General features: G+C 39.7%; 1 protein-coding gene and 1 long non-coding RNA gene across 5 annotated transcripts in view; one reads left to right on the top strand and one right to left on the bottom strand.

The window, feature by feature from the left end:
- LRPPRC (leucine rich pentatricopeptide repeat containing) overlaps positions 1-10,302 on the bottom strand; it is a 93,643-nt gene extending 83,341 nt beyond the window's left edge. Inside the window, exon 1 of one of the 3 annotated variants that reach the window (XM_068939659.1) lies at positions 10,101-10,302. In XM_068939659.1, coding sequence (XP_068795760.1) covers positions 10,101-10,228 — 128 coding nt within the window. In that variant the 5' untranslated portion in view covers positions 10,229-10,302. Of the gene's footprint in view, positions 1-9,564; positions 9,677-10,100 lie in introns of those variants that run through there. The other 2 variants (XM_068939658.1, XM_068939660.1) reach the window with 2 other exon arrangements.
- A 158-nt stretch (positions 10,303-10,460) lies between these two features.
- LOC104140255 (uncharacterized) overlaps positions 10,461-21,691 on the top strand; it is a 41,421-nt gene continuing 30,190 nt past the window's right edge. The window contains exon 1 of one of the 2 annotated variants that reach the window (XR_011140381.1): positions 10,461-10,739. This is a non-coding gene — a long non-coding RNA (uncharacterized lncRNA). Of the gene's footprint in view, positions 10,740-10,799; positions 10,940-21,691 lie in introns of those variants that run through there. The other variant, XR_011140382.1, reaches the window with a different exon arrangement.

Here is a 21,691-nt window from a genome sequence, read left to right as displayed (position 1 = left end):
CAGCCTGTGCAGGACAAAGTATCACTACACACATGTATTTTTTGAAGTGTGTTCTACATACAATTGCATAAAATAAACTAAGACTAACTCGCTTCAAATTCCTATACAAAGAAAGTAGCAAATGTTACAAAAGTAACAAACAGCAAAGATAAGGTTCAGCAGCTTCTGAAATTGCCCTCCCTCCTCACTCTCTCTCTAGCCCAGAGCTCTTCAGCTAAATTTTCTAAGGAAAAAGTTTAAACTTTTCCCTTAGTTAAATACTAAGTTAAACCACTAGTTTAACTAAACTATTTAACTAGTTAAATACTAGTTTAAAAAGCAGATTTTGCACTCCCTCCTACTCTAGATGCTCCAGAAGTCCTATACGGTAATGGCTGTATATTTTGTTGAAAAGACAGCCAAAAAGTAAGGAGCGCAGGCATGACTTCCCACCTGCCTGTAGCTCACTCATTCCTATCTCCATTTTTGGTTGGCTTCTCACCATATCAGTGCTAGTTTGAAGACCTAGCAAAGGGAGTCTGGTGGAGAAATAACTTGCTGTCACTTCAGTGTTTCGACAGCAATGACTGCAAGCTGCTTAACGGCAGAAAGAAACATTAGTGGGCTGTATGTCAGGGTTCGGTAGAAAGCTGGTTGTTTACCATCTGGTTGTCTCCTGAGAGTAGGAAGTAGTCCAGAGACCACCTTTTTGCTTGCTCTTTCAACTTCAGATTTGTTAACTAGGCAGACCATAAGCTCCACGACTAAAATTCTTTCTTTAAATAAAAAGAACAGCATGAAGCAGAATCTCATTCCTAATGGAGTTGTGAAAAACAGTTAAGTAAAAAATGTTTGATTTTTTGAAGGCATTCCGAAAAATCCTTGAGTAGTGAGGAGCAGTATTGCCATTCAGCCATACGTGCAAATTTTTCACTGCCAGATCTCCTTGAGGGTCCTCCTGAAGCATTTTTCCGGAGGCCAGCAAATTGATTAACATTGGGGTTTTTTTTTTTTTTTGGATGTTCTTGGAGTGGGGATGGATAGGGAAGGGAGGTGGAGAATGAAAAAAGAGGTACCTCATCATACAACCAGAGATAAACTGTCACTAAAAAACACAGAAAACATTAGGCTAATAAGCAAAATCCTGGAGTACACGATAAGAAAAACAGTAACATACTAGATGTTGAAATCCTCTCTAGCGTAACAGCCAAATGGGATAGCTATAACCTAGAATAACTGTTTAATAATTCATAAATAACAACACATAACTATGGGCTAAATTTATGCTATGACTTCCAGTACAGTCAAAGCACAAGTGCAACAAAACTCCTGGGTTTCAGATTAAAAATGGAATAAAAAAAACACCACCAACAAAAAACTGCTATTGTTGTATAGTTACATTAAATCTTATGCCACACAACACACGCGTAACCATAAAATTGATCTGTATTTACATTTCTTAGCTAAAGTACCTGCATTGCTTTAACAAAGCCATCTTTCTAAGGTTCTCTACATGCCAAAAGCCACTAACATTTTAAAGAACTTCCACAGGTGCTTCAGGTGAGGTACCAAGACCAAAAAAAAAAAAAAAAAGGCACACTCAAAATCTGATGGTTAACGGCATGAAAAGACTTGATGGCTATAAACTCTCATTTGTTACTAAACTATCCCAGGTCAACATTTAGCATGATGATGTTTTAACTACACTAAAATATTATACTGCTACAGCAAGTGCTATGCTTACACACTGTAAAATATTATATGATTTTACAATCATCTTCAGAAGTTGAGAAAGAACATAGAATTAAGGAGAACAGCAAAAGAAAAAAGATAAAAATCAAAAAGGTCATGTTAACAGTTTCAATTAGGAGAACAAAAAGGTAGCAACAAAGGCTTCTAAATATACTAAAGAAAAGATTTAAAAAGTACAGATGCACCTTAAAACAGAAAAAATTACAAATTATACAGTTTAGCTTTCACAAGCTGGCAATATTAATTATTGAAACATTAATTGTAATGAAATATTAGAATAAGATACTTTGTCAAACAAGTTTTCTTGTTTGGAAGCTTATAAAATAAGATTAGGAAAAACAACCAACAGGCATGATTTAACACAGCTGATCTTACTGCAGTACTAGGGATTAAATATGTTTTTTCAATTACTTTAACTTTGTTCAGAATTAAATGCAGTGCTACATAAAATAAAGTGGATGGTACTACTCCAAAAGGCTGCAATAGGTAAAGTATTTACTTCCATTATTATCTTTATACAGCGTTTAAGATCTCCATGTGAAACATCGCTTCCAAGCACATGAAGTCACATAACAAACTTCAGCTCTATTTCAATTACCATCTGATTCTTCCCCAAAACGTGTAATTTCTCTTCACTGTATTTCAGAACTGTGTTTCTTTGTAACTACATGGAGAAAAGCTCAAAAGGACAGATTAAGCCTAAAGCAAACCCCAGTGGTCTTTTACTATAAAGTGAACTCTCTCCTACTCCCACAATGACAAGATTTAAAAGTAGCCTCCAATATTTAAGCCTTTAAAGTTCCTTTTATACAATTTTCAGCCTTCTCTCTACATTCACAAGGATTAAAAACATAGATCCTGTCCATAAAGGAAAGGTTAACCCATTACATTTTTGTAATCCCCTTATTTTGCAATGAAAGCAACTTTTCCCCCTCCAATGTAGCTTAGAATGCTTGGAAGGCAATTAAAGTACTTAAACGCTTGCTGTATTTCAAGAGCAAACTCAAAGACAGTGCATTTGATTTTGTAAAGGAATAGAAGTATCTTATTTGCACATCAGCCTGAATAAAAAGTGTCTTCTGTCTTTCCCAAGACTCAAGAAGTAGGTGGTTTTAGTGATCTGCCAGGCAGGAGCAGTTAAGTTTCTGTAAAATATTACCAATTCTAAACATTCAGAAGAGCCACCTCATGGTTTTTTGCTTCCCTTTATCAGAGCCACAATGAGGTAGTGGCTATGCTTTTTCTATGCACCTAAAGTGCTGAACATTTTACTAAGTTTTTTTTCTTTAATAAATAAAACAAGCAAAAGATGTATGAAATAATTTTTGAAATACAAGCCATGCTCAAGGTAAAATAATGGCAAACTTAAAAGGGGTAAGATTCATTCCTGTATGTAAAAGCACTGCAGACTTAAAGTTAAATATACTACAGTTTAATATACTAAATATAAGACTAAATTTATCAATTCATATCCCTGCATGAATCAGATGGCTGTTATGTTCTCTAACTTACTTATGGCCATATATATATTGAAAAAAAAAAAAAACTACAAAGAACAGTCCACAAAATGAAGATCCTTGTTTCAATAAGATACAATAGGATTCTATGAGAAAAGTTTTTTCATGAGAAACCTCAAGCTTCCTGGCAAATGTCTTAAAACTTTAGATAAGTGATTCACAAGAAGCAAAGCAGGAAAATCTTGCTTCGCGCTACTTAAGAAAACGAAGCCTGTATTGACAGACTTTTTTACTTCACTCAGTAAATCATATACAATAACAGTGCAGGTCATGGAACTTTACTATGTCAGTAAGTTGCTTCAGTATTACCAAGAATAGGTCTAGTGAATGTCTCTTCTGAATTTAACGCAGATCACTTTTACCATTTTTCTAACATAAAGCAATCAAGCATTCAACTTTGGATTTCTGTCCACTTCTGACAGGTTCCTGAGTATGACAGTGAACCACTAGAAGCAACTTGCTGCTAATTCATATGAACTGCACCATGCAGTAAACCATGAATCATTTGCTTATTAACATAGGGCTTCCTCATAGCTCAAATCAAATCCCCAGATATAAAACAGGATTCTTTAACAAGGTATTCTCCCTGTCTCACCAACGCGGTCCCATCCTGTACAAACACACCACAACTTATCAAAAGCCAACAAAGTCTTTACAAGGACAACTAAAATGTGTGTTGCATATGGCACTCATCAACCTCATCAGCAAGTATCTCTGAACTGGACAGAACAAAGACTGTAACACAGATCTTGCAGAAGGAGAAATTTCACTACAGAGCATTTTGCTACTTGGGGGAGATGCTTTTTTCTCTGCAGTCATGACAACCGACATCCCAACTTAGATGAGAATATCAAAATTAGGAAGTGACAGTAAGGCCAAAAATGCCTTGAGACACCTGCATATAAAGAATTTACTTGATTTTCCTACTCAGCTACAGTTTTATGTTCCGTGCCTTAAAAGCTTAATTATCCTCATTTGTTTTGTGACTAGAAAGGGTCTCAGTTTAGGATGAGTATCCTGGCACTTTGTACATCTAAAAGTGCAGTCCAGCAATATAGCTGAATTGATCTAATGGCATGCAGTCACTCAGCGCCTCTTTTCCTTTGCACATGGTCCCACTCTTCTGGAGTGCATCAGATCTTTAACAAACTGTACTGAATCAGTTAATCTGTCAAAATTTCTTTTCTTGGCAGTCCAGCAAAGAACATCACCCCGGTAATAGGTCCAGTGAACACCCTGAGTTAGGGCAGAACAACCAGGCCGGTAATGAGGCCTGAGGAGAACAGAGCCAACCCCCTCCCTCTCAACTCATACTTTTCCACAGCAGCAAACCCATAATTAGTTCAGTTGTAACACCAAACCATGAGACCTAGCGTACATAGAATAAAGTCTGCAAAAGATATTCAGATCTTAATTCCAAATCCACTGTGGACCCTTGCGGTTTGCTACAGCCTTCTCAACTGGTAGCTACTCTAGAAAATTTAAGTAACCCTTTACTTAGTGAAGCTACTATGAAGAAAGCTCCAAAAAAAATGTTGTATTGCAGAAATCACTGCAGAGCTGAAGTCTGCTGTTGCAGATCTGAAGTTTATTGTATTCATTTACACAAATACATGGCACATTTATTTTGTTCTTAGTGCAAGGCATGAGAGGGATGTAGCTCACTATGTATTTCATGGTGCCTGACAGTGGAGGTAGACATGTGTAATGGAAAAATGTGCCTCAGATTTGTTCTGCGATTTTTGTTATGAAACGGTCCTCAACCATCAAGTGCAGCTGGATGTCCGGAGATTGTCCTAAACAATTTTCAGAAACAGCTTTGGTTAAATCTGTACAAAATTAAATGAGGAACACTCCCATAAACTATTCCATCGGCTCAACTATGGAACACCCAGCAGCAGTATCAGTCATTGCAGGGAGACTACCTTGAACCAGCTCATCTGTTTTGTCCTGCTGTGCTCAAACTTGCCTCAGTCACAGAAGGAAAATTAACTGTCGTGACAGGCAACTGCTGGGAAAGAGATCTCTCACAGCAGTATTTAGTGTTGCATTCTGACTGTACATCCAAAATCATTTTCATGATTTCCCCAGTCTCACTCCTGATCTCAATCTATGCCTTAATTCAAATTCTTATCCACAGGCCCAAATGTGATCCTGCATTCCAGGTGTGCAGTCTCACTTTTCCTCTTCATTCTCCTGCTACTCTCTTGTTCTCCAGCATTAGGAAAAACACTACAGGAAAAGTTGCAGAGGAACATGTTTAGGGAATAAAAACCGATCCGAGAAAGGAATAAAGTCAATTAACTTAAGATCTGATCTACATCAATCTGACTGCAGGCTATAAGGTCTCACTAATTCAAGAATAGACCTTGGCAATTAATGCAACTAGTCCTTTGATGTTCTGCATAACTGCTTAGCCACACCAAACACCCTTACTGTGCTTCTACGAAATTTCGATTGATTATCACTCCTGTTAATTATGTATACATGGCCATTAGAAACAAATGTTTTTTACTGCAGGTCTAATAACACACTAACAAAACTTATAATACCACTTCTTAGCAGGCAGGAAAAGTTATTTGTAATTATCCAATCTACTGATGGTGTATGTATGCATCCTGCCTAACAGTTTAAAATCATGGACAAACGGGTAACAGTATTTCATATGATAGACCGAGTTTCAAGATAATTGAGGATTTGTCCACCTCACACCCCTATCATTCAGATCTTACAACAGGCATCCATTCAAGATTTGAACTGGTATGTTCTTGCACCTTTGTAAATACTTACCAATGTAAGGTGTGTACCTTTGTTAACAGGTACATCATTTTAAGACTACTGTAGAGTAAAAGTGGAGTTTATACTTTGGCTATTGTAGCGTCATGACAGTATGTCAAGGCTGGGCTATCTGAAATCCACTCCAGATGGTCATGGAAAGTCATGCTTAAATTTCCTTTCATTTTTCAATGAGGCAAGAATTGCTGTCCAGGTGAGAAGGCGTCAGAGAAGAAAATCTAAAACCTAGCCATCTTCTTCACTATTATAGTTGCAGATGCACTTCAGAGTACTGACTTCAATCTGAGAATTCAATATAATTTGAAACCTTATTTACATTAACAGCTGCCTCTGTACCCACTGTATACCATGCCGGCTCTGACCACATAAGCAACATATCCTGAGTGTCTCTAGAATTACATAGGCATAACAAGTAGCCCAACCATCTTTTGGGTACTCTACATTTCGGGGATGGTAATTAGAACCTTCCGGGAAGATTCAAGGCCTTACAACATTCTGATGAAAACTCTACTTGAAGGTGAATGCTTGTTCTTTCACATCTCTAAAGAAATTAACAGATTCACATCTTCTCTGTAACCACTATTGTAATGAAAGACTCAAAACTGCATCTGAAGTGACTTGACAAGTTCAGTGCTAAAGCAACTCTTACAAGCATATGTAAACATATTACAGATAGCATAGAGAGTCATTTACCCAGTTCTTGTGCTAAATGTTGGATTAATCCTTGTTGTTGCTTACTCACTCTACTCTCTCTTAAAACAGGTTTGTTTTTTTTTTTCTCCCCACAGTCATAACCAGAACTTCTTCAATATTCGCTGGAATTGATAACAGCGATTTGTATTTCATTGACCATTCATTCATGGTCAAAAATACCATATTGGGACCCAGAGAGTGAATCTAGACATTGTCCATATATCAAGTCAGTATTTCTTTAAAAGGTTTATTTCCAGAAGTTAATTGTTCAGTGGAAGAAACAACATCGAACAGTTACTTAAGATGAACACTGAAAAGAGATTATACGCTTCCACATGTAATTTCAGTTCATAAATGTTATCCCTACTTTACACTTTTGTTCTAGAGCATCACTTGTACTCATTAGGATGTCTAAACTCATACTCCAAATAATATTTAATCTAAAATCTTAGTCTTATCTTAGGGATGAAATTAGCGGACAGAAAGGTACAAATTGTAATGTACTCTTCAGTCTTATCCCAATATAAAACACAGATTAGACTGCAACCTGAGAACAATGAAAGACATAACTGCTGTTTCTATGAACATATTCTCTATCAAACATCTATTTCTCTAAGTATAATTCTTTTTTAATCATACTTAATCTAGCCTGAACATTAAAGTCGTCAGCAAGATCCCTAAACGATCCCATGTGACTCCTTTTACGCATGAAAACTTAGCAGAGTATAACTGGAAGCAAAAAGGTAACACTTGTGGAAAAAGATCAGCTGCTAAAGTCGGAAAATAACACTGTATAAAGCACTTTTCCAAGTTCTTTCCAGAAATACAATCCTAGCAAGTGCTGCTACTCCCTCATCAAATCATGCATGCATTTTGCGAACACTACTTCTTGCAACAAACTATTTTATGAAATGCTGCTTCCATTAGAGGAAAAAAAAAAAAATCAGCTGAAACGGCACAAGGTACAAAAGTCTATTTAAGACTAAATTTGTAGCTCTGTTGGTAACCATAGAGCATATCTCTTCTGGGTTCCCTGTTCCTTCCTTCACAAGTTCTACTCCAACTCTATTCCTCCCACCTACTCTAGTATTTAAAGATCTGTTTTACTTTAATCACTAAAAACAACAGAAAACTTTTTTTTTTTTTTTTTGCGCTCTGAGTTGGTTTTCTATCAGGTTACTCAAACAAATCAACTACAGGTTTGATAAGCCTCAGTGTTGGTGCAAAGGGGATAAGTAGCAGTAATCTGCCTATTTGGGGAGAGCTAAGACCTCCCCTCTAGGAGATTTTACTTTCCCCTTTCCGTTGCTCTTTTCTTCCTACTACTCCTCCTGAGCCAGCTCTGGAGCTCACTAGATAAATTTGTTTAGCAAAGGACCTATCTAGAATGGTAGAAAACTGTTTAGCTTTTCTGAGTGAGCTGCTTTTCTGTCACTCCACCTCTGAGTCACACTGACTCAGAGGGACCACCAGAACTAATAACAAGCCAAGTGTGAAACAGGACAGAAAAACTTCCTCCTTTGAGTAGCACTACATTGCTACTCACACACTCAATCTCATAAGACTGAGTGTGCGTGCCTGACGCTTTTAGATTCTTAGATTTTATGCAAAAATTTGTCTATAACATGACTTGGATATTTAACTAGATGAATATCAAGCTCTCAGCTATTTGTGCCTTTGCACTTCACATCTAACAGAGATATCAGCTACTATCAGAACAGTTTGTAAGGTGACAGCACTAAACAGTAAAAGCACCATATCCCTTTCCTACCTAACTGAACTGGTTCCTCACCAGGTTTTACACATGCTGCAAGAAATAAAGCAAATAATCATATCCTTGGAGGAAAGAGATCTAAACTCCTCTTTAACTACATGGTTGTAATCTATAAAATATAAATATTTGTTTTTATTATTTGTTTTATTATTTATATTTAACAATTGTAATTATAATTACAGTAAGTCATTTTCCATAAACGAAAGCTAAAGCATCTCAAACCATTCCCAACTTTATATTTTGCAGACATAGAAATAGAACGTGATGGAAATCAAAATCTAATCTCGTCAAGGATCAGAAATCATGAGCAAACCTTTCCCATTCACACGCAGTTTGAGAACGTGCTGACAATAAAATAATCCCTAAAATAAAATAACTTAAGTCTTCATGTAGTTCTGACAGCATCCTAACTATATAAAATATGAAAGGTAAACACGACTCAAAGCCTTTTACGTACCTATCAACTGCACAAGGTAAATATCCTTAACAAAAGTAATTGACGGAACTACAGAAACAACTAGCCTACCTAAAAGAGAGAATGCTATAACTAACATCATCTTTTAGAAAAATCAGTGCATAAAAAGAGCTAAAAAATTTATGCAGCTCTGGCACGTTCAGGGTTGAGCCTTATGCATTTCCATGTCCTGAAGATGAATGCTCCAGACAAAAAAATTTCCCAGCTCCTAAGCTGCATTTAACCACCACTGGAAAGAAAGCTTAGCTCTCCCAAAACTAAAAAGAGAACACTGTAACGCTCTGATTCAACCCTATCATACTCCTTGGGTCCTACAAAGTCACAGAAAGACAGACATGTGACATCATTACCCCACACTTTCACTTTCTCTCTATTTCCTGCTTTAATGACTGATTTGTACAAAACCAGTACACTCATCTTAAGGAAAAGCTGTGCCTCAAAACTTCCTGCAAGGCACCAACGAGGTATTAGCGTACTCAGAACAGGAACGGGAGTGCGGCCAGGGCAGGCACTCCATGGTGTGACGGAAGAGAGGAAAACACATAAACGAAATTAAGCTACTCCTCCTGATAACTGACCCAGCCAGGTCTGATGGACAAGGGCAAGAAAGCGCCGAATCCAACTGCTTAGTTACTTGGAGTAAACTACTGCGTTGCCCAGCCTCGTCTCTCCCTTCCTCCTTGACGCCCCATCTCCACAGCTTGTCCCACGTATAATTACACGGCCTGGAAGAAGACTTGCCTCTTCCTCTTCACAGAGGAAAAGAAACAGCGTGCTCTCGCGTAAGTCACAAGGGACAACACTGTAAGACAAAGCGAGGGAAGGGGCGCTCCGCCTTTGGCGGCGCTGGAGAAGAGCAGTTGCGCTCCCCGCGCCCTTCGACCCTGAGCTCACCCTGCTCACACGTGGCGAGAGGCCGCCGCCGCCGCCGGGCCGGCCCCGCAGGGTCCCCCCGCCCCCCGCCTCACCCCGCAGCCCGGGAAGCGAGGCGCCGGACGGGCCAACGGCCGCGGGCCAACGGCCACCGGGGCGCGAGGCGGCCCCGGCGGCCGCGCCCTTGCGCGCCGCCCCCGCCTCAGCTGCTGCGGGGCAGCGCCGCGGAGCCGGGTCTCACCTGCCGGGGGGTGGGGCGGCGCCCCGGGCCGGGGGGCGCGCGGCGGCTGCCGCCGGCGGGCGGAGGAGGGGCAGGAGGCGCGGGCAGAGCGCCCGGAGGCGCCCGGCGGAGCTCAGCAGCGCGGCCATGACCTCCGCGCGCGCGCGCCGCACTCGGAGGAGCACGTGAGCCGGCCGCCGCCGCTACTGCGCGTGCGCACCCGGGCCCGGGGGAGGGTGGTGGCGGGTGGCGCTCCGCCTCTGCCGGCCGACGTGCTGGGGAAAACCATTCCCTCAGGGGAGGGCCTCTGGGCCCGACTAGAACCTGGCCCGCTGACGGCACTGGGGAGCTTTGCAATCCCCCCTATGCCACTGATGGAACATTCCAAGCAAGGTCGGCGCTGCCGCTCGTCACCCTGGGAGTGGGTCGATCAAAAACCAACCCGGAGTTGCTCCATCTAAAGCCTGTCGGCCATGTCCCTTTAGCCCATAAAGGGGTAAAGCCAGGTCTCGGAGGCAAAGTCTGCGTCTCGCTGCGCTTCTGAGCCGGGGAAGGCGAGGACAATGTCGTGCCTCTCTCGGGAGTCGGGCCTTATTCTAAGCGTCCCTCAGGCAATTCCGCGCTAGATAACGGTTGGCCCCGAGAGGGTCTCCCAGCTAGGTAAGCGTCGGCCCGCCCCCGCCAGGAGCCGGAAGTCACGTGGGGGGGGGGGGGAGCAGTGCGCGAGCTGCGTCTTCCTGTGTCGTGGGTGGCTGCGCGAGCGCGCAGGAGGTTCTGGGGGCCGCGAAGGGCCGTTGCGCGCTGCCGTTGGGCGCGCACCGCTACCGCCGGGCCGGGCCGGGCGGGACGGGACACGCGAGGTTAGTGCCTCTGAGGGCTCAGGGCGAACCGCCTCGGCGCTGGCTCCCAGCCCGGGCCGGCCGGCCTCGTCTGCCCTCAGGTGTCGGCGCTTCTGTTCTAGAGCCCTGTGGGGGGAGGTTAAGGGCAGTGGCTCCTGCCTGGCGCTGCTGCCGCCAGCCGAGCTGTCTCGGCTGGTTTTACCCACTTTGGGCTCTCTTGAGAGAGAGGAAGCGTTTTCTGTAGTTCCCCGCAAGTTCAGGATTTCAGGCGGGATGGAGCTGTCACCAATTTTCAGTGGGTTATTTCAGGCACTGTAATGTACGTCTCTGACACTCTACTGGATGCATATGTACTACCTATGACAAGCAGCATACAAACGTGAGAAAGAAACTTGGCTTCTTTTTGTCGCTAATAGGAAGAGCTCCATCTGAACTCAGCTATTAGTTGATTTGTACTTTTTGTTTTAAGAAAGTTGCACTTGCATAGTTTGGCTGTGAAAGCCACCAGTGGCTGTCAGTCTTTACTGCAGTGACATGCACTGACTGGATTTTTGTGTTGAAAGAGCAGAAGCGAAGAGCCTCTGAAATCTCCTCTCCTACTCTCTTTCCTTCTGGAAAAGACTGGCGTTATGGGTTGTGGGGGGAAGAACCTTGATTTAAAAACTTTTTATAACTGTAAATCTCTGCCTGATCATGTTTACTAAGATGTTCTGTGCGTTGTAATTTTGTACTAATGTGCAAGTTAAAGCTGGGTACTAAGACATAATTATACAACATCAAATTAGGTAGGTACTTCTAAGTTAAGTAAATGTTTTTATACAAAAACATCTAATTATTTTTGCAGTAGACTGCGCATAACTACTCCAGGGGGCAGATTGCTCATCAAACTGAGATTGAATTTATCAAGTCAATTACAATCAGTCATTTTCTATTACAGTTTATTTGGTAAGACGTGTGAAGTCCTGAGGACATCAAAATGTGAAGAGCACAGTTTTTAGAACTTGTGAACATCTGCTTTTGCTATTTATAAAAAAAAAGTTCTGGGTGCTCAATACTTGTCGTAGTCAAGCCTTAGGTCATGAAATAAAGCTAATATTACAATATTTGTAAGGTTACTGCTTTTCATGGGTTCTGCTTTATCACGATGTTACGATATTTCACACAGCACACACTTTAGTATGAATAGCGGAGTCCAAGATGAATTTCTTAACTTAAATGCAAAGCTAGTAACATACATGCTAATTATTAGGATGATATAGGAACTTACTTACCAAACTTAGATGTGGAGTAGAGCCCCACTATGCTAGGAGCTATTAAAACGCATGTCTCTGATGCTGATAAGAAAGCTAAGGAAAGATAAAGCAAAAGGATAGAGAAGAAAAGGGAAATGGTGACATAACATGATTATTAATAATGCTGATAATAATTGATCAGCATAATAAATAGTAGGCTTCTGTTGCTCAGACCTCACTGTTACTGAATCAGTAAAGGACAGTTTTAAGAACTGTTTTAAAGGAGACAGAACTCTTCCAAAGGGCAGAGAAGACCCAAAGGTGTTTGTCTGAAAATCTAGTAAGTAGATCACAGGATCTGAAATGATGAGCTGCTCAGAGAAGAGCTGACTCTTCACTCCCAAGTGGTAAGTCATAGACAGGGTTCTGTTTTAGAAGTGAAGACAGCTGTTTTGCTTGCTAATGAAAAGGAAAGGAGTCCCTGAGGAATTAATTCAAGATGTGATATACCTGAAGCAGTAGACTTAGGTGTTATATTTGCTGAAGCTCTCTGAATGGATGAGGGTCTAGTTTGCGCTATCAAGATCTGGAAAAGACAAAGTTTTAATCAGTAATTGAAACGTAATTGTTAGAGCCTTGCTGAGAGTTTTAATTCTGTGGATGAAGACGGAAGGTTGTGTATTAGACACATTATTCAAGGAGAAAAATGGTTAGCACTTGTATGTATGTGAGAATCTAGAGAAAGCGCTGAGTGGTGGAATAATCAGTAGTAGTTGAGAAAGAGACGTTATTAGGTAGAGAGTGAAAGTTTATTTTGGCCATGCTAAGCTTGAGTTGATGTGTCATACATGAGATGTGAATGAGGCACCAGGATTTTAGTTTAGACAGAAAGTTTGAGATAGACCTCTTGGGCCTCAGCACAGGGTTAGTAGCTATATTTGTAGGAAAGATTATCCAGAGATAAGGGGATGTAGAGCAGAAAAGGGCGAAAACACAAATACACCCAAAGAGGAGGAGGAAGATACTCATCCAAAGATCCTCTTAAGGAACTTTTAGGTTGCAAAAGGTGAAATAAGGAAAAGGAGGAGTCATAGAAGCCAAGGAAGAAAAAGCTACCAGAAATCAGTTGTGCTCAGCTGTGTAAGAGACAGTTGAAAAGTCAGGGATGGTGTGAATGAGTCTATGCTAAGAGAGGGGAAAGAAGGATGTGGGGCGGACAAGGGACCAGAAAAAGGGAGTAGTCCAGGGGAAACTGGTTTGTTGGTCTCAGTACCAAAGAAAGAATTAACACAAAGCCCCAGAGAAGCAAAATAAATCCTCTGCTGACTTTCTGTTTTTTCCTTTCTCCAAACAGCCCAGATCTTCCAAGATTCTTGGCCTGGCCTGATTGACCCCAGGGAATCTATTCCTAGGGAGAATAATTCCCAGGAGACTATTCCCACAGATAATTTAGCAGTGCCAGGGAACATATCTGGACTTCAGAGATGTTTCTGTACTGTTAAATTCCTAGTCTCTGAAAAAGTTTTGGCCCATGCCACGCAACTGCTGGGCGAAGTTTAGGGAATTAGCATCAGTCAGCCTGGGACTGTTGCCCTTAGGCAGTTTGGAGATGGCCACGCTGTGTTGGAGGGTAAGAGATTTAAAGGGAAGGACTGTGGCCAAACTCTTCCAGTTGGCTTCAAAGCCAGGGAATGATTCTGGTTATGTTTAATGTAATAGATAGATACATACAGACATATGTGTTCTGCATCCGCCAGTACATTGTTAAGTCCGAATAGGGTTTCTGCTTATAGAGACCTTATCGTAAACAATTCTTAATGATTTTAAACCTTAATTAGAATGTGACATGGAAATTTCCAAAGCAGGAGGTACAATAAATGCAGTAATTCAGAACTTTTTTCCTGCTACTCTCCTTTGTTCCAAAAACAAAACCCAGAACAAATAAACCCTCAGATGTACAAAATAGTCAAAAATATTCAGAAAAATCCGAAAATCCAAAGTTAAAATTCCTCTATGAATGCATCTCCTGAATCTGAACATGAGAAACTGTTGGAGTGCGTGATTCGAGGTGTGTCAAAATCCCTTCAAAACAATGGAGGAAGTGTAAATGGACCTACAGCAGCTCTACTGCATTATTTGTGTAACTGAAATATAAGGGCAAGAGAATTAAAATTGGCCTGGGACTTTTGCCTTTAGGCGGTTTCAACGCGGCAGAGAGTAAGAGCGTGACAAGAATCATGTATATGTATTACTTTATATAAGAGGTTTATGAGAGGTTAACCCTTGAAAAAATCTAACACGGTCTTTGCTTGCAGGCTGTGCATTTAGGGCTAAATTATTCCACGTTTGCCTCAGGGGTCTTCAGAGCGCCCTCTACCTGTTTGCACCTTCTGGTGGAGAAGTCAAATCTGTCGGGGAAGATGTTTCTAGAGTTTCCAGGACAAAAGGTTTTCAGTTAGGCACAGAACATGGTGCAGTCATAGGGGGGAACGTCCTGCCTGTACTTTTGCATGTTTTCTTTTCATTGGCTACGTTAACATGGCCTGCATCTAGAGGCTGCTGTGTGCAAATGAAACCAGTGCCATAAGATACAAACGTCCGATCTCCTGCCAAGGTCATCATCCAGTCACTGTGCGGTCTGTGTTATGTAATGGAGAATGGCAACATGGTTCCCAGCATTCATTTAATGGCTGCATTCATCTTGGGAAATGAACTACAAGGAAGGTTTGCTGTGGAGAGAATAATTTGGGGGGTTTACCTGAGACTTTGGGGGAAGGTAGGCCATGGAATTGGGAAGATGGTGAGCTATGTGTATATCTGTATTGCTAATATGAATACTGGTTTTATTTCTGACATTTTGAGTAAGGATAACCTTAGATTTTAGGCAATGCAGTGATTTGGGATTCTGGTATGAAGAATATGCATTCTTGAGGGGACATGACAAGGAAACCAGAAGGTGACTGTTCCCTGTGACTTGTTCTCCTCCAAGCCTGACTGGAAGTGTAGGCTTTGGTCTCTTGCCTCAACTCAGTCATGCAATCCAGGCTGAAGCAGTAGAGTCTCTGAAAGAGGTGAGTCCCAAGGCTGTAAAAGACGAAAGGATTACAATGAATATAGTTCTCTGTGGTTCTCAGTATATATGTCTGTATATATACAGATACTCCTTCTGTCGCAGGGAAGAGAGTCTAACTCTAAATTCACAGTTAGAGAGGTTTTTGTCCACTTTTAACATCTCATTTCCATTTTGTTCTGAGAAGTGAAAGTGGGATCAACTTAGTACTCGTAATAATGTTAGCCTCAGTTTTCTTTTGCACGTTTTAATCTGTAATATTTCTCAGATCTAGAAATCTTGTGAAAATGCAAGTGTCAGCCTCATTTGCAAAAAAAAAAAAAAAAAAAAAAAAAGAACCTGAACCTAGCTGATGAATTCAGAGAGAAAATATTTTAAAAGAATGTTTTGTAAAACAGATTTATGTTTTTTAGGGCTTGAGTTGTTTAACACTAGCAATAATGTGATTTCCTTCCCTGGTATATTTTCCAGTATCCCAGATAGCCTCCAGCTTTTATTACTGCAGTGTCTTTCAGGGCTTTTAATTTGGCCAGTGTTGCCTAACATATAAAAAAGCAGGCACTTCGGGAAAAATCTCTCATTGTAGATGAGATTCAAGTCAACAAGTTTACTGAAGTAGTCAGGGTTTATTTTGAGGGAACAAAAAATGAATTAAAAGTTCAAGAGCTAAAGAAGTGAGATGAAACAAGGTACAAGTGAATATGTCATTCAGAAGGAAACTGGAGAAGGATGGCAACAGGATAGCTTAAGGTATAAGGAAGAAACAGAAGCGAAGGAAAAATATGTAAGACGGGAGTAATTACTAAGGCTGCTAAGTGTGAATGGAAAGAGATTGCTGTTTTGCCTTCCAGAAACAAGATGAAGGTAAGCACAGCCCCCTTTCAAGAAGACGGTACTTAAGGTCCATGTTTTTTCATGGACATTTAAGATGCTGGGGTGCTTTTTTTTCCAAGTGTCAACTGTGTGTTCTCTCCTCCCCACACACACCAAGAAAAGCTTCCCACATCCATGCTATAAATTTCTCTAAGTTTAAGCCAATTTCAAGATTTATGTAAGCCTGACCGCAGAGTCTTAGCTTTGGAAATAAGGTGTGTTGTTTTGCTTTGTTCTGGGTCTGGCAGAGTGCTAAAATCAAGCTGATGTACTGGAAAGAGAGGTAGGAGCAGCAAGATAAAAATCAAAGAGCCAAGTCTTAGGAGAAAGTTGTAGGCTAATATCCAAGTTTCTTACTGAAATGACAAACAAGACAAACTCAAGAATTGGAGAAAGATGGATAGTACCCAATTTTGAATGGAAAATTGCTGCTTGAGAGTACTCTTGATTTCCATATAAAGCATGCTTGTTCTTCACATAAAAACAGTTCATTTCCAGTGGCCAGATTGATTTTATCTCTAACAAAGAACCTAAATTCATTCCTTATCATATATATCTGTTAGTTAAAATATTTCTGCAAGGCGAAAGTATGCCTTTGCTATTACTTGATCACCCCCAAAGTCTTAGATGATGTCCTCAGGACTTTTAGAGCTGTACTGCCATGTAAAGTAATTCCACCGAAGATGCAAAGAATTCAGCTCCCTGTTCCCTCCCTGTTCTCCTCAAGTATGTTAGTTTTACAGGGTTAGTATAAATTTTAATAAGTAATAAAGTATTTTTGTAACCAAGTCAGCATCTTATCCCGGCTGGCTGTGAGGAGTAGAACTGATGAGTAAGGAGGTGCTGCCTTGTTTTTTTTTTTTTTTTTTTTTTTTTTTTTAAAAGATAGTTACTTTTCAGAGAATTGCAGTTTGAAAATGGTTGTGACATAACTGGGTCACATCTGAAATTTTTCTATAAGCTGCATAAAATGAGAAGTTGAGGTAGCTGCTTTTGGCAGAGGGTATATTCTTAGATCTATAGTGAATCATAGTTGAGGGATTTGCATATTGTACAGTAACTGAAAACTGCAAAACAGTCATAAAGCTGTAACTGATTAGTTGTGTCCCTTTAGTCTGTTGCATTTCAATAAGGATAAAATAGGGATTAAATAATTTTGTATTAGGAAATGTGCATATAGATGCATGTGCATCACATACTGTGGATCTTTTATCATTGTCTTTATTTTACAAGTTTAATGGTGGGCATGCTGTACTGTGGAGAATGTCACATCTGAGAGTTCAGCTATTTTGAGTGTTGGAAGGGAGAAGGTAGTAAGACTGGATCCAGGAATGGTAAAATTATATTTCAGCTGCCTATAGCTCCAGTAAGTAATAAATTGTCTTCAGATTTTGATGCATGCTTCAACTTTTCATTGGAAACAAGAATGGAATGTTTCAGGTTCAGAAATAAAGTACACTGTAGCTGGAATAGGAATTTATAATAAAACCCGATTCATAAACTTAGAGGGTTTACTTCAGATAAGAATTCTTATGCATAAATTCGTTTTTATACCAGTTGGCATGGTGGCTGATCCTTTCTGCCAAACATCCTCCTGTCCAGAACACCAAAAAATTTTTAGAATTCTGGATACAAGACAAATCCAGAGCGAGCATCTGAAGTCCAGGCTCGTGCTTTGGTTCAAAGTATGTGAAGTCTCCTTACAGATGTTCTGACTTGTCTTAATGATTGCTGACATTTTTTTTTTTTGTTTAGGAATTGGGCTATTCTGCAGTCATATGTGATCTGGAAGGGATCACCTAAAGATGGTTAGAAGTAAGGAGCTGCTTAGAGTCTGCAAAACCTAATACACAAACATTAAATCCATTAATATATGTATACAATATATGTATCCTTCACACATAAATATACATGCCGGGGACAGATGCTGCACACTGCTATAGACTCGTACAGATCATTTGTCTAAACAACACTTAATTTCGTTTCATTCAGGCCATTCATATATGATTTAGGTATCTGAAATGGTAACTGGATTGTTACCTTTATGAACAGTAATCAAATGAACTTTTATTGTGTGAAGTGCTCCCATCTTTTTGTTTGTTTCTGTTCCCCCAGTTAGTGAGGCCACGAACCCAACTGACTGAAAAAAATACCGGGAAAGGTACAAACAAGCATTTGGAAGGACAGGGAGCAAACATTTCTTAAAGCACATCAGCCATTGATAGAAAAAGTTTTTAATTCTTTTGGCAGCTGGTCGGCTTTGAGAGATTTTCCTTCTCTTGCTAATGTTTCCGTCATCCCTGCTGGACATTTCTGTCCTGCTGGTTAAGTCAAATGGCAAATCAAATGCTGGTATGGCTGTGCTCTAACCAAGGGGTAAAATTTCCAACTGTGAAGGCAGGAGAGAAACAGTTATCTTTTTTACTTTTTTTACAACTACTGATTGTGTTACAAGGCAAAATTGATAACTCAAGTTTCGATTAGCAACTTTCTAGGACATTGGACAACTTTCTAGGCATTCTCTTAAAGGAGGAGGACTTTTGATAGATTAAATTAGGAGGAAGTTTGTATTGTTGCCCTAATTTTAATTTTTCTCTGAAAGCTTTTTTTTCCTTCTCTCCAGAGCTGCTAAGTTTGAAAAGCAAATAGACATGTTTACCATAAGTAGGTCAGTGATGGCCTCTTCCATGTTGCTCTAGTTCCTTGCCTGGGTTTTGCATACATTTTTAGTGTGTCATGAAAAAAATCTATTTCTTATTAACAAGTGTTCATTTAACGTAAAGCATCTTTCTAGCTAGACCTGTGCACACAGTGAGTTTGGGGGCAAAGTGAGTTTGGGCAGCTTCACTTAAATGAAATTTTAACTTAGTGAAAGTCTAATCAAATTGCTGAATTCCAATTTTACTTAACAAACAGCCTGAATTCTCTTTCTAGTTTCTGAGTATCTTCTGTTTTCCTAACTACTTAGCTCTTGTGTTACTCAAAATAAGTGTTTATCATGAAAGATTGTAGAGTCATTAATATTGAATCTATTTTTTCATAAATTTAAATTAGGATAACTGGGGCAGTGTCATTTAACTGTAGAGAATAACCTCTTTCAGCAACATGGGTTTTGTTGCTGCTATTTTCCCATTGCTGCAATGTGTGGCGGCTGGAAAGTTTAAGTATTTCCCATAGAGCACATACTGCCTGGATAAATCAGGGTAAAATACCAGTCAAATATAATAGGATATCCAGTGTGCAGTGCAAGTGATCCCTGCAAAGCAGGAAAAAAAGATTAACTTTAAAATTATCTCCTATGAAAAATTCCCTTTTACTTTTTCTTGACTTGCCAAATAAACTACCTTAAATACATTACTTTTTCTAGCATAAGAATATTAATGTATTTAAAGTATTTCTGTTGATTTGTGTTACAGATCTTAAGACATTCATCAAAAATACACAAAAAAGCTGGTACTTTTAGCAGTGTGGAAAGGACTGTTACAAGTATGGTTGCACTCTGCAAAATGCTTTGCCTATTATTGTTAAAATTTGACAAATATATGTTCTGATGAAAACATGAAACACTAATTATTTTACTAAATCAGTGACTCAAACAGGAGTTTCCTGCAGCACTAAATCTGATTTTGTGCATGGAATATAACTGTTAAATACTGGCCATAAATAAAATTTAAATAACAGCTGTGTCCTGGTGTGTTCTGTTCCTTAACTCTTGCTCTTATTGCAGTCTTCTACAGTGAGAATTTCTTCCCACATATTTGTAGCATTGGAGCTGAATAAATGTTAGCAAGGAAAGAACAAAATAAGCAAATTTTAAATGCTGTGACTAGTTTTATAAACTCGCAGGACAGACTGAGAGTGAAGGATTTTTCCTACTCTTCTGCTTTATGCAAAGGAGCTTCTGGCTATATCTAATCCCTGGAAAATGTCTCTTCCATCCAAGAAACCAGATGTCTCTCCAAGACCCAGTGAACTAGATCTGCAGCTTTGTGAAAGTGTTGTTGTGCTATGTTGCTTAGAATCCTGTTTGAAGTTTAGGCGCTGTATAGTCTTCAGTTATGCAGAACTACTCAGTGACCCAATACCTCATGTTTAATGTGGAAATGGAATGCGTTATTGTCGCCATTTGCAGCAAACAGCAAAGAAAAATGTTTACTACTATCTGATATTAGCAAGGTAATTAACAGGTTTAAACACAGATCTTCGAAAAAGTTTAACTACCGATTCAGAATGAAGAAGTTCCTCTCTTTTACCTAGTCAAAAAGTTTCAGGTTGCTTATACAACCTCATGGCTGGGATGCCGTGTTTATAGTAAAACTTGCACCCCAGCAACTGTTGTCGTTAAGCACAAAAGTAAGGAAAAGGGGTATTTTTCATGATGACATGAAAAAAAGAGGAATTTTTATAGTAAAAGGTCACTTCCTCTGCAAAAAGGCAAATTCTTCTACAGTGCTGAAAAGGTGGAAGTACTTAATTATTTCATGGTTGCAACAAAGCTTGATGCATCCATACTTAAGAATGATAAAACTTTTTTCCCCCGCAGTGAAGAGGATATTAATGAATACTTTTTGCATTAAACATTTGGATGCAAGTATGTTGAAATAAGTCATCTAAGAGGATCTTAAGGAGCCTCTGTGGACTAACAATGCTGATTCTGAATGAAGATCTGAGAAGTTTCGGAGAATCAGGAGAATGAACTGCCACTGCTGTAAATGGTAAGGTGGGTGACTGGAAATACAAGGCAGCTAGGGAGCTTCAAGAAAGTAACAGGTCAGCTAACGGTGGACTTCATAAATAAAGAATTAAATCTTGAAATTGCAATTAGTGTTAGCTAGCATAATTTCACAGAAATTGGGTCTTGTCGAATTAATTTTATATTCTGACAGGATTGCACGTCTGGTTCATAAAGGTGACAGCTGTTGGCTTTTGTAAGGAGTTTGACTTAGTGACTTAGCTAAAACACCTACTATTCAGTATCAGTAAACTCAGAATGCGTTAACTGGCAATACACAAAATGTATGTGTCTAAAATTAGAGAGTGAGAAAAATCATGGAGCCCCAAGTGGTGGAAATGGGTCACTTAGGCAAAATGATTTGGATCACGTCATCAGCCGGTACAGATGAACAATATGCATGTTATTTCAGCATACAGAAATTCAGATAAGTTGGAAAGAGGAAGTAATCGCTGGGCAAAAGGACTGTTTCCTGGAAAGGAACCATCCCTAAAAATTTAGAGCTATTCCACAGCTACACAATATGATCTTTGTTAAAAATTCTTACTCTGCTTCTTTCAGCATGAAATGCAGTTCTGGAAATCATCTTAGTATGATTTATCAGCATGTGTAACCTTTTATTTTGACATAAGAATTCCTTGAAGTGTATGAAGCTTAGAGTAAAAACACACTTCTTGGAGAATAAGGGGGAGTCCACAAAGATTTATTCTGTGATAGCTATGGTGCTTTAAATTTATATTCTCTGTTCTGAAAAAAATTATACATACAGAGAAATCTGTGCAATCAAAGACCAAAGTTGTATTCCTGGTCCTTGTAGAACTACTTCTTATAAGGACTTCACCAATAGGATTTTAGGGTGTGCAAGG

Source organism: Struthio camelus, chromosome 3, assembly GCF_040807025.1.
Source record: "Struthio camelus isolate bStrCam1 chromosome 3, bStrCam1.hap1, whole genome shotgun sequence".
Taxonomy (NCBI): Eukaryota; Metazoa; Chordata; class Aves; order Struthioniformes; family Struthionidae; genus Struthio; species Struthio camelus.
This window is presented reverse-complemented; position numbering and strand designations above follow the sequence as displayed.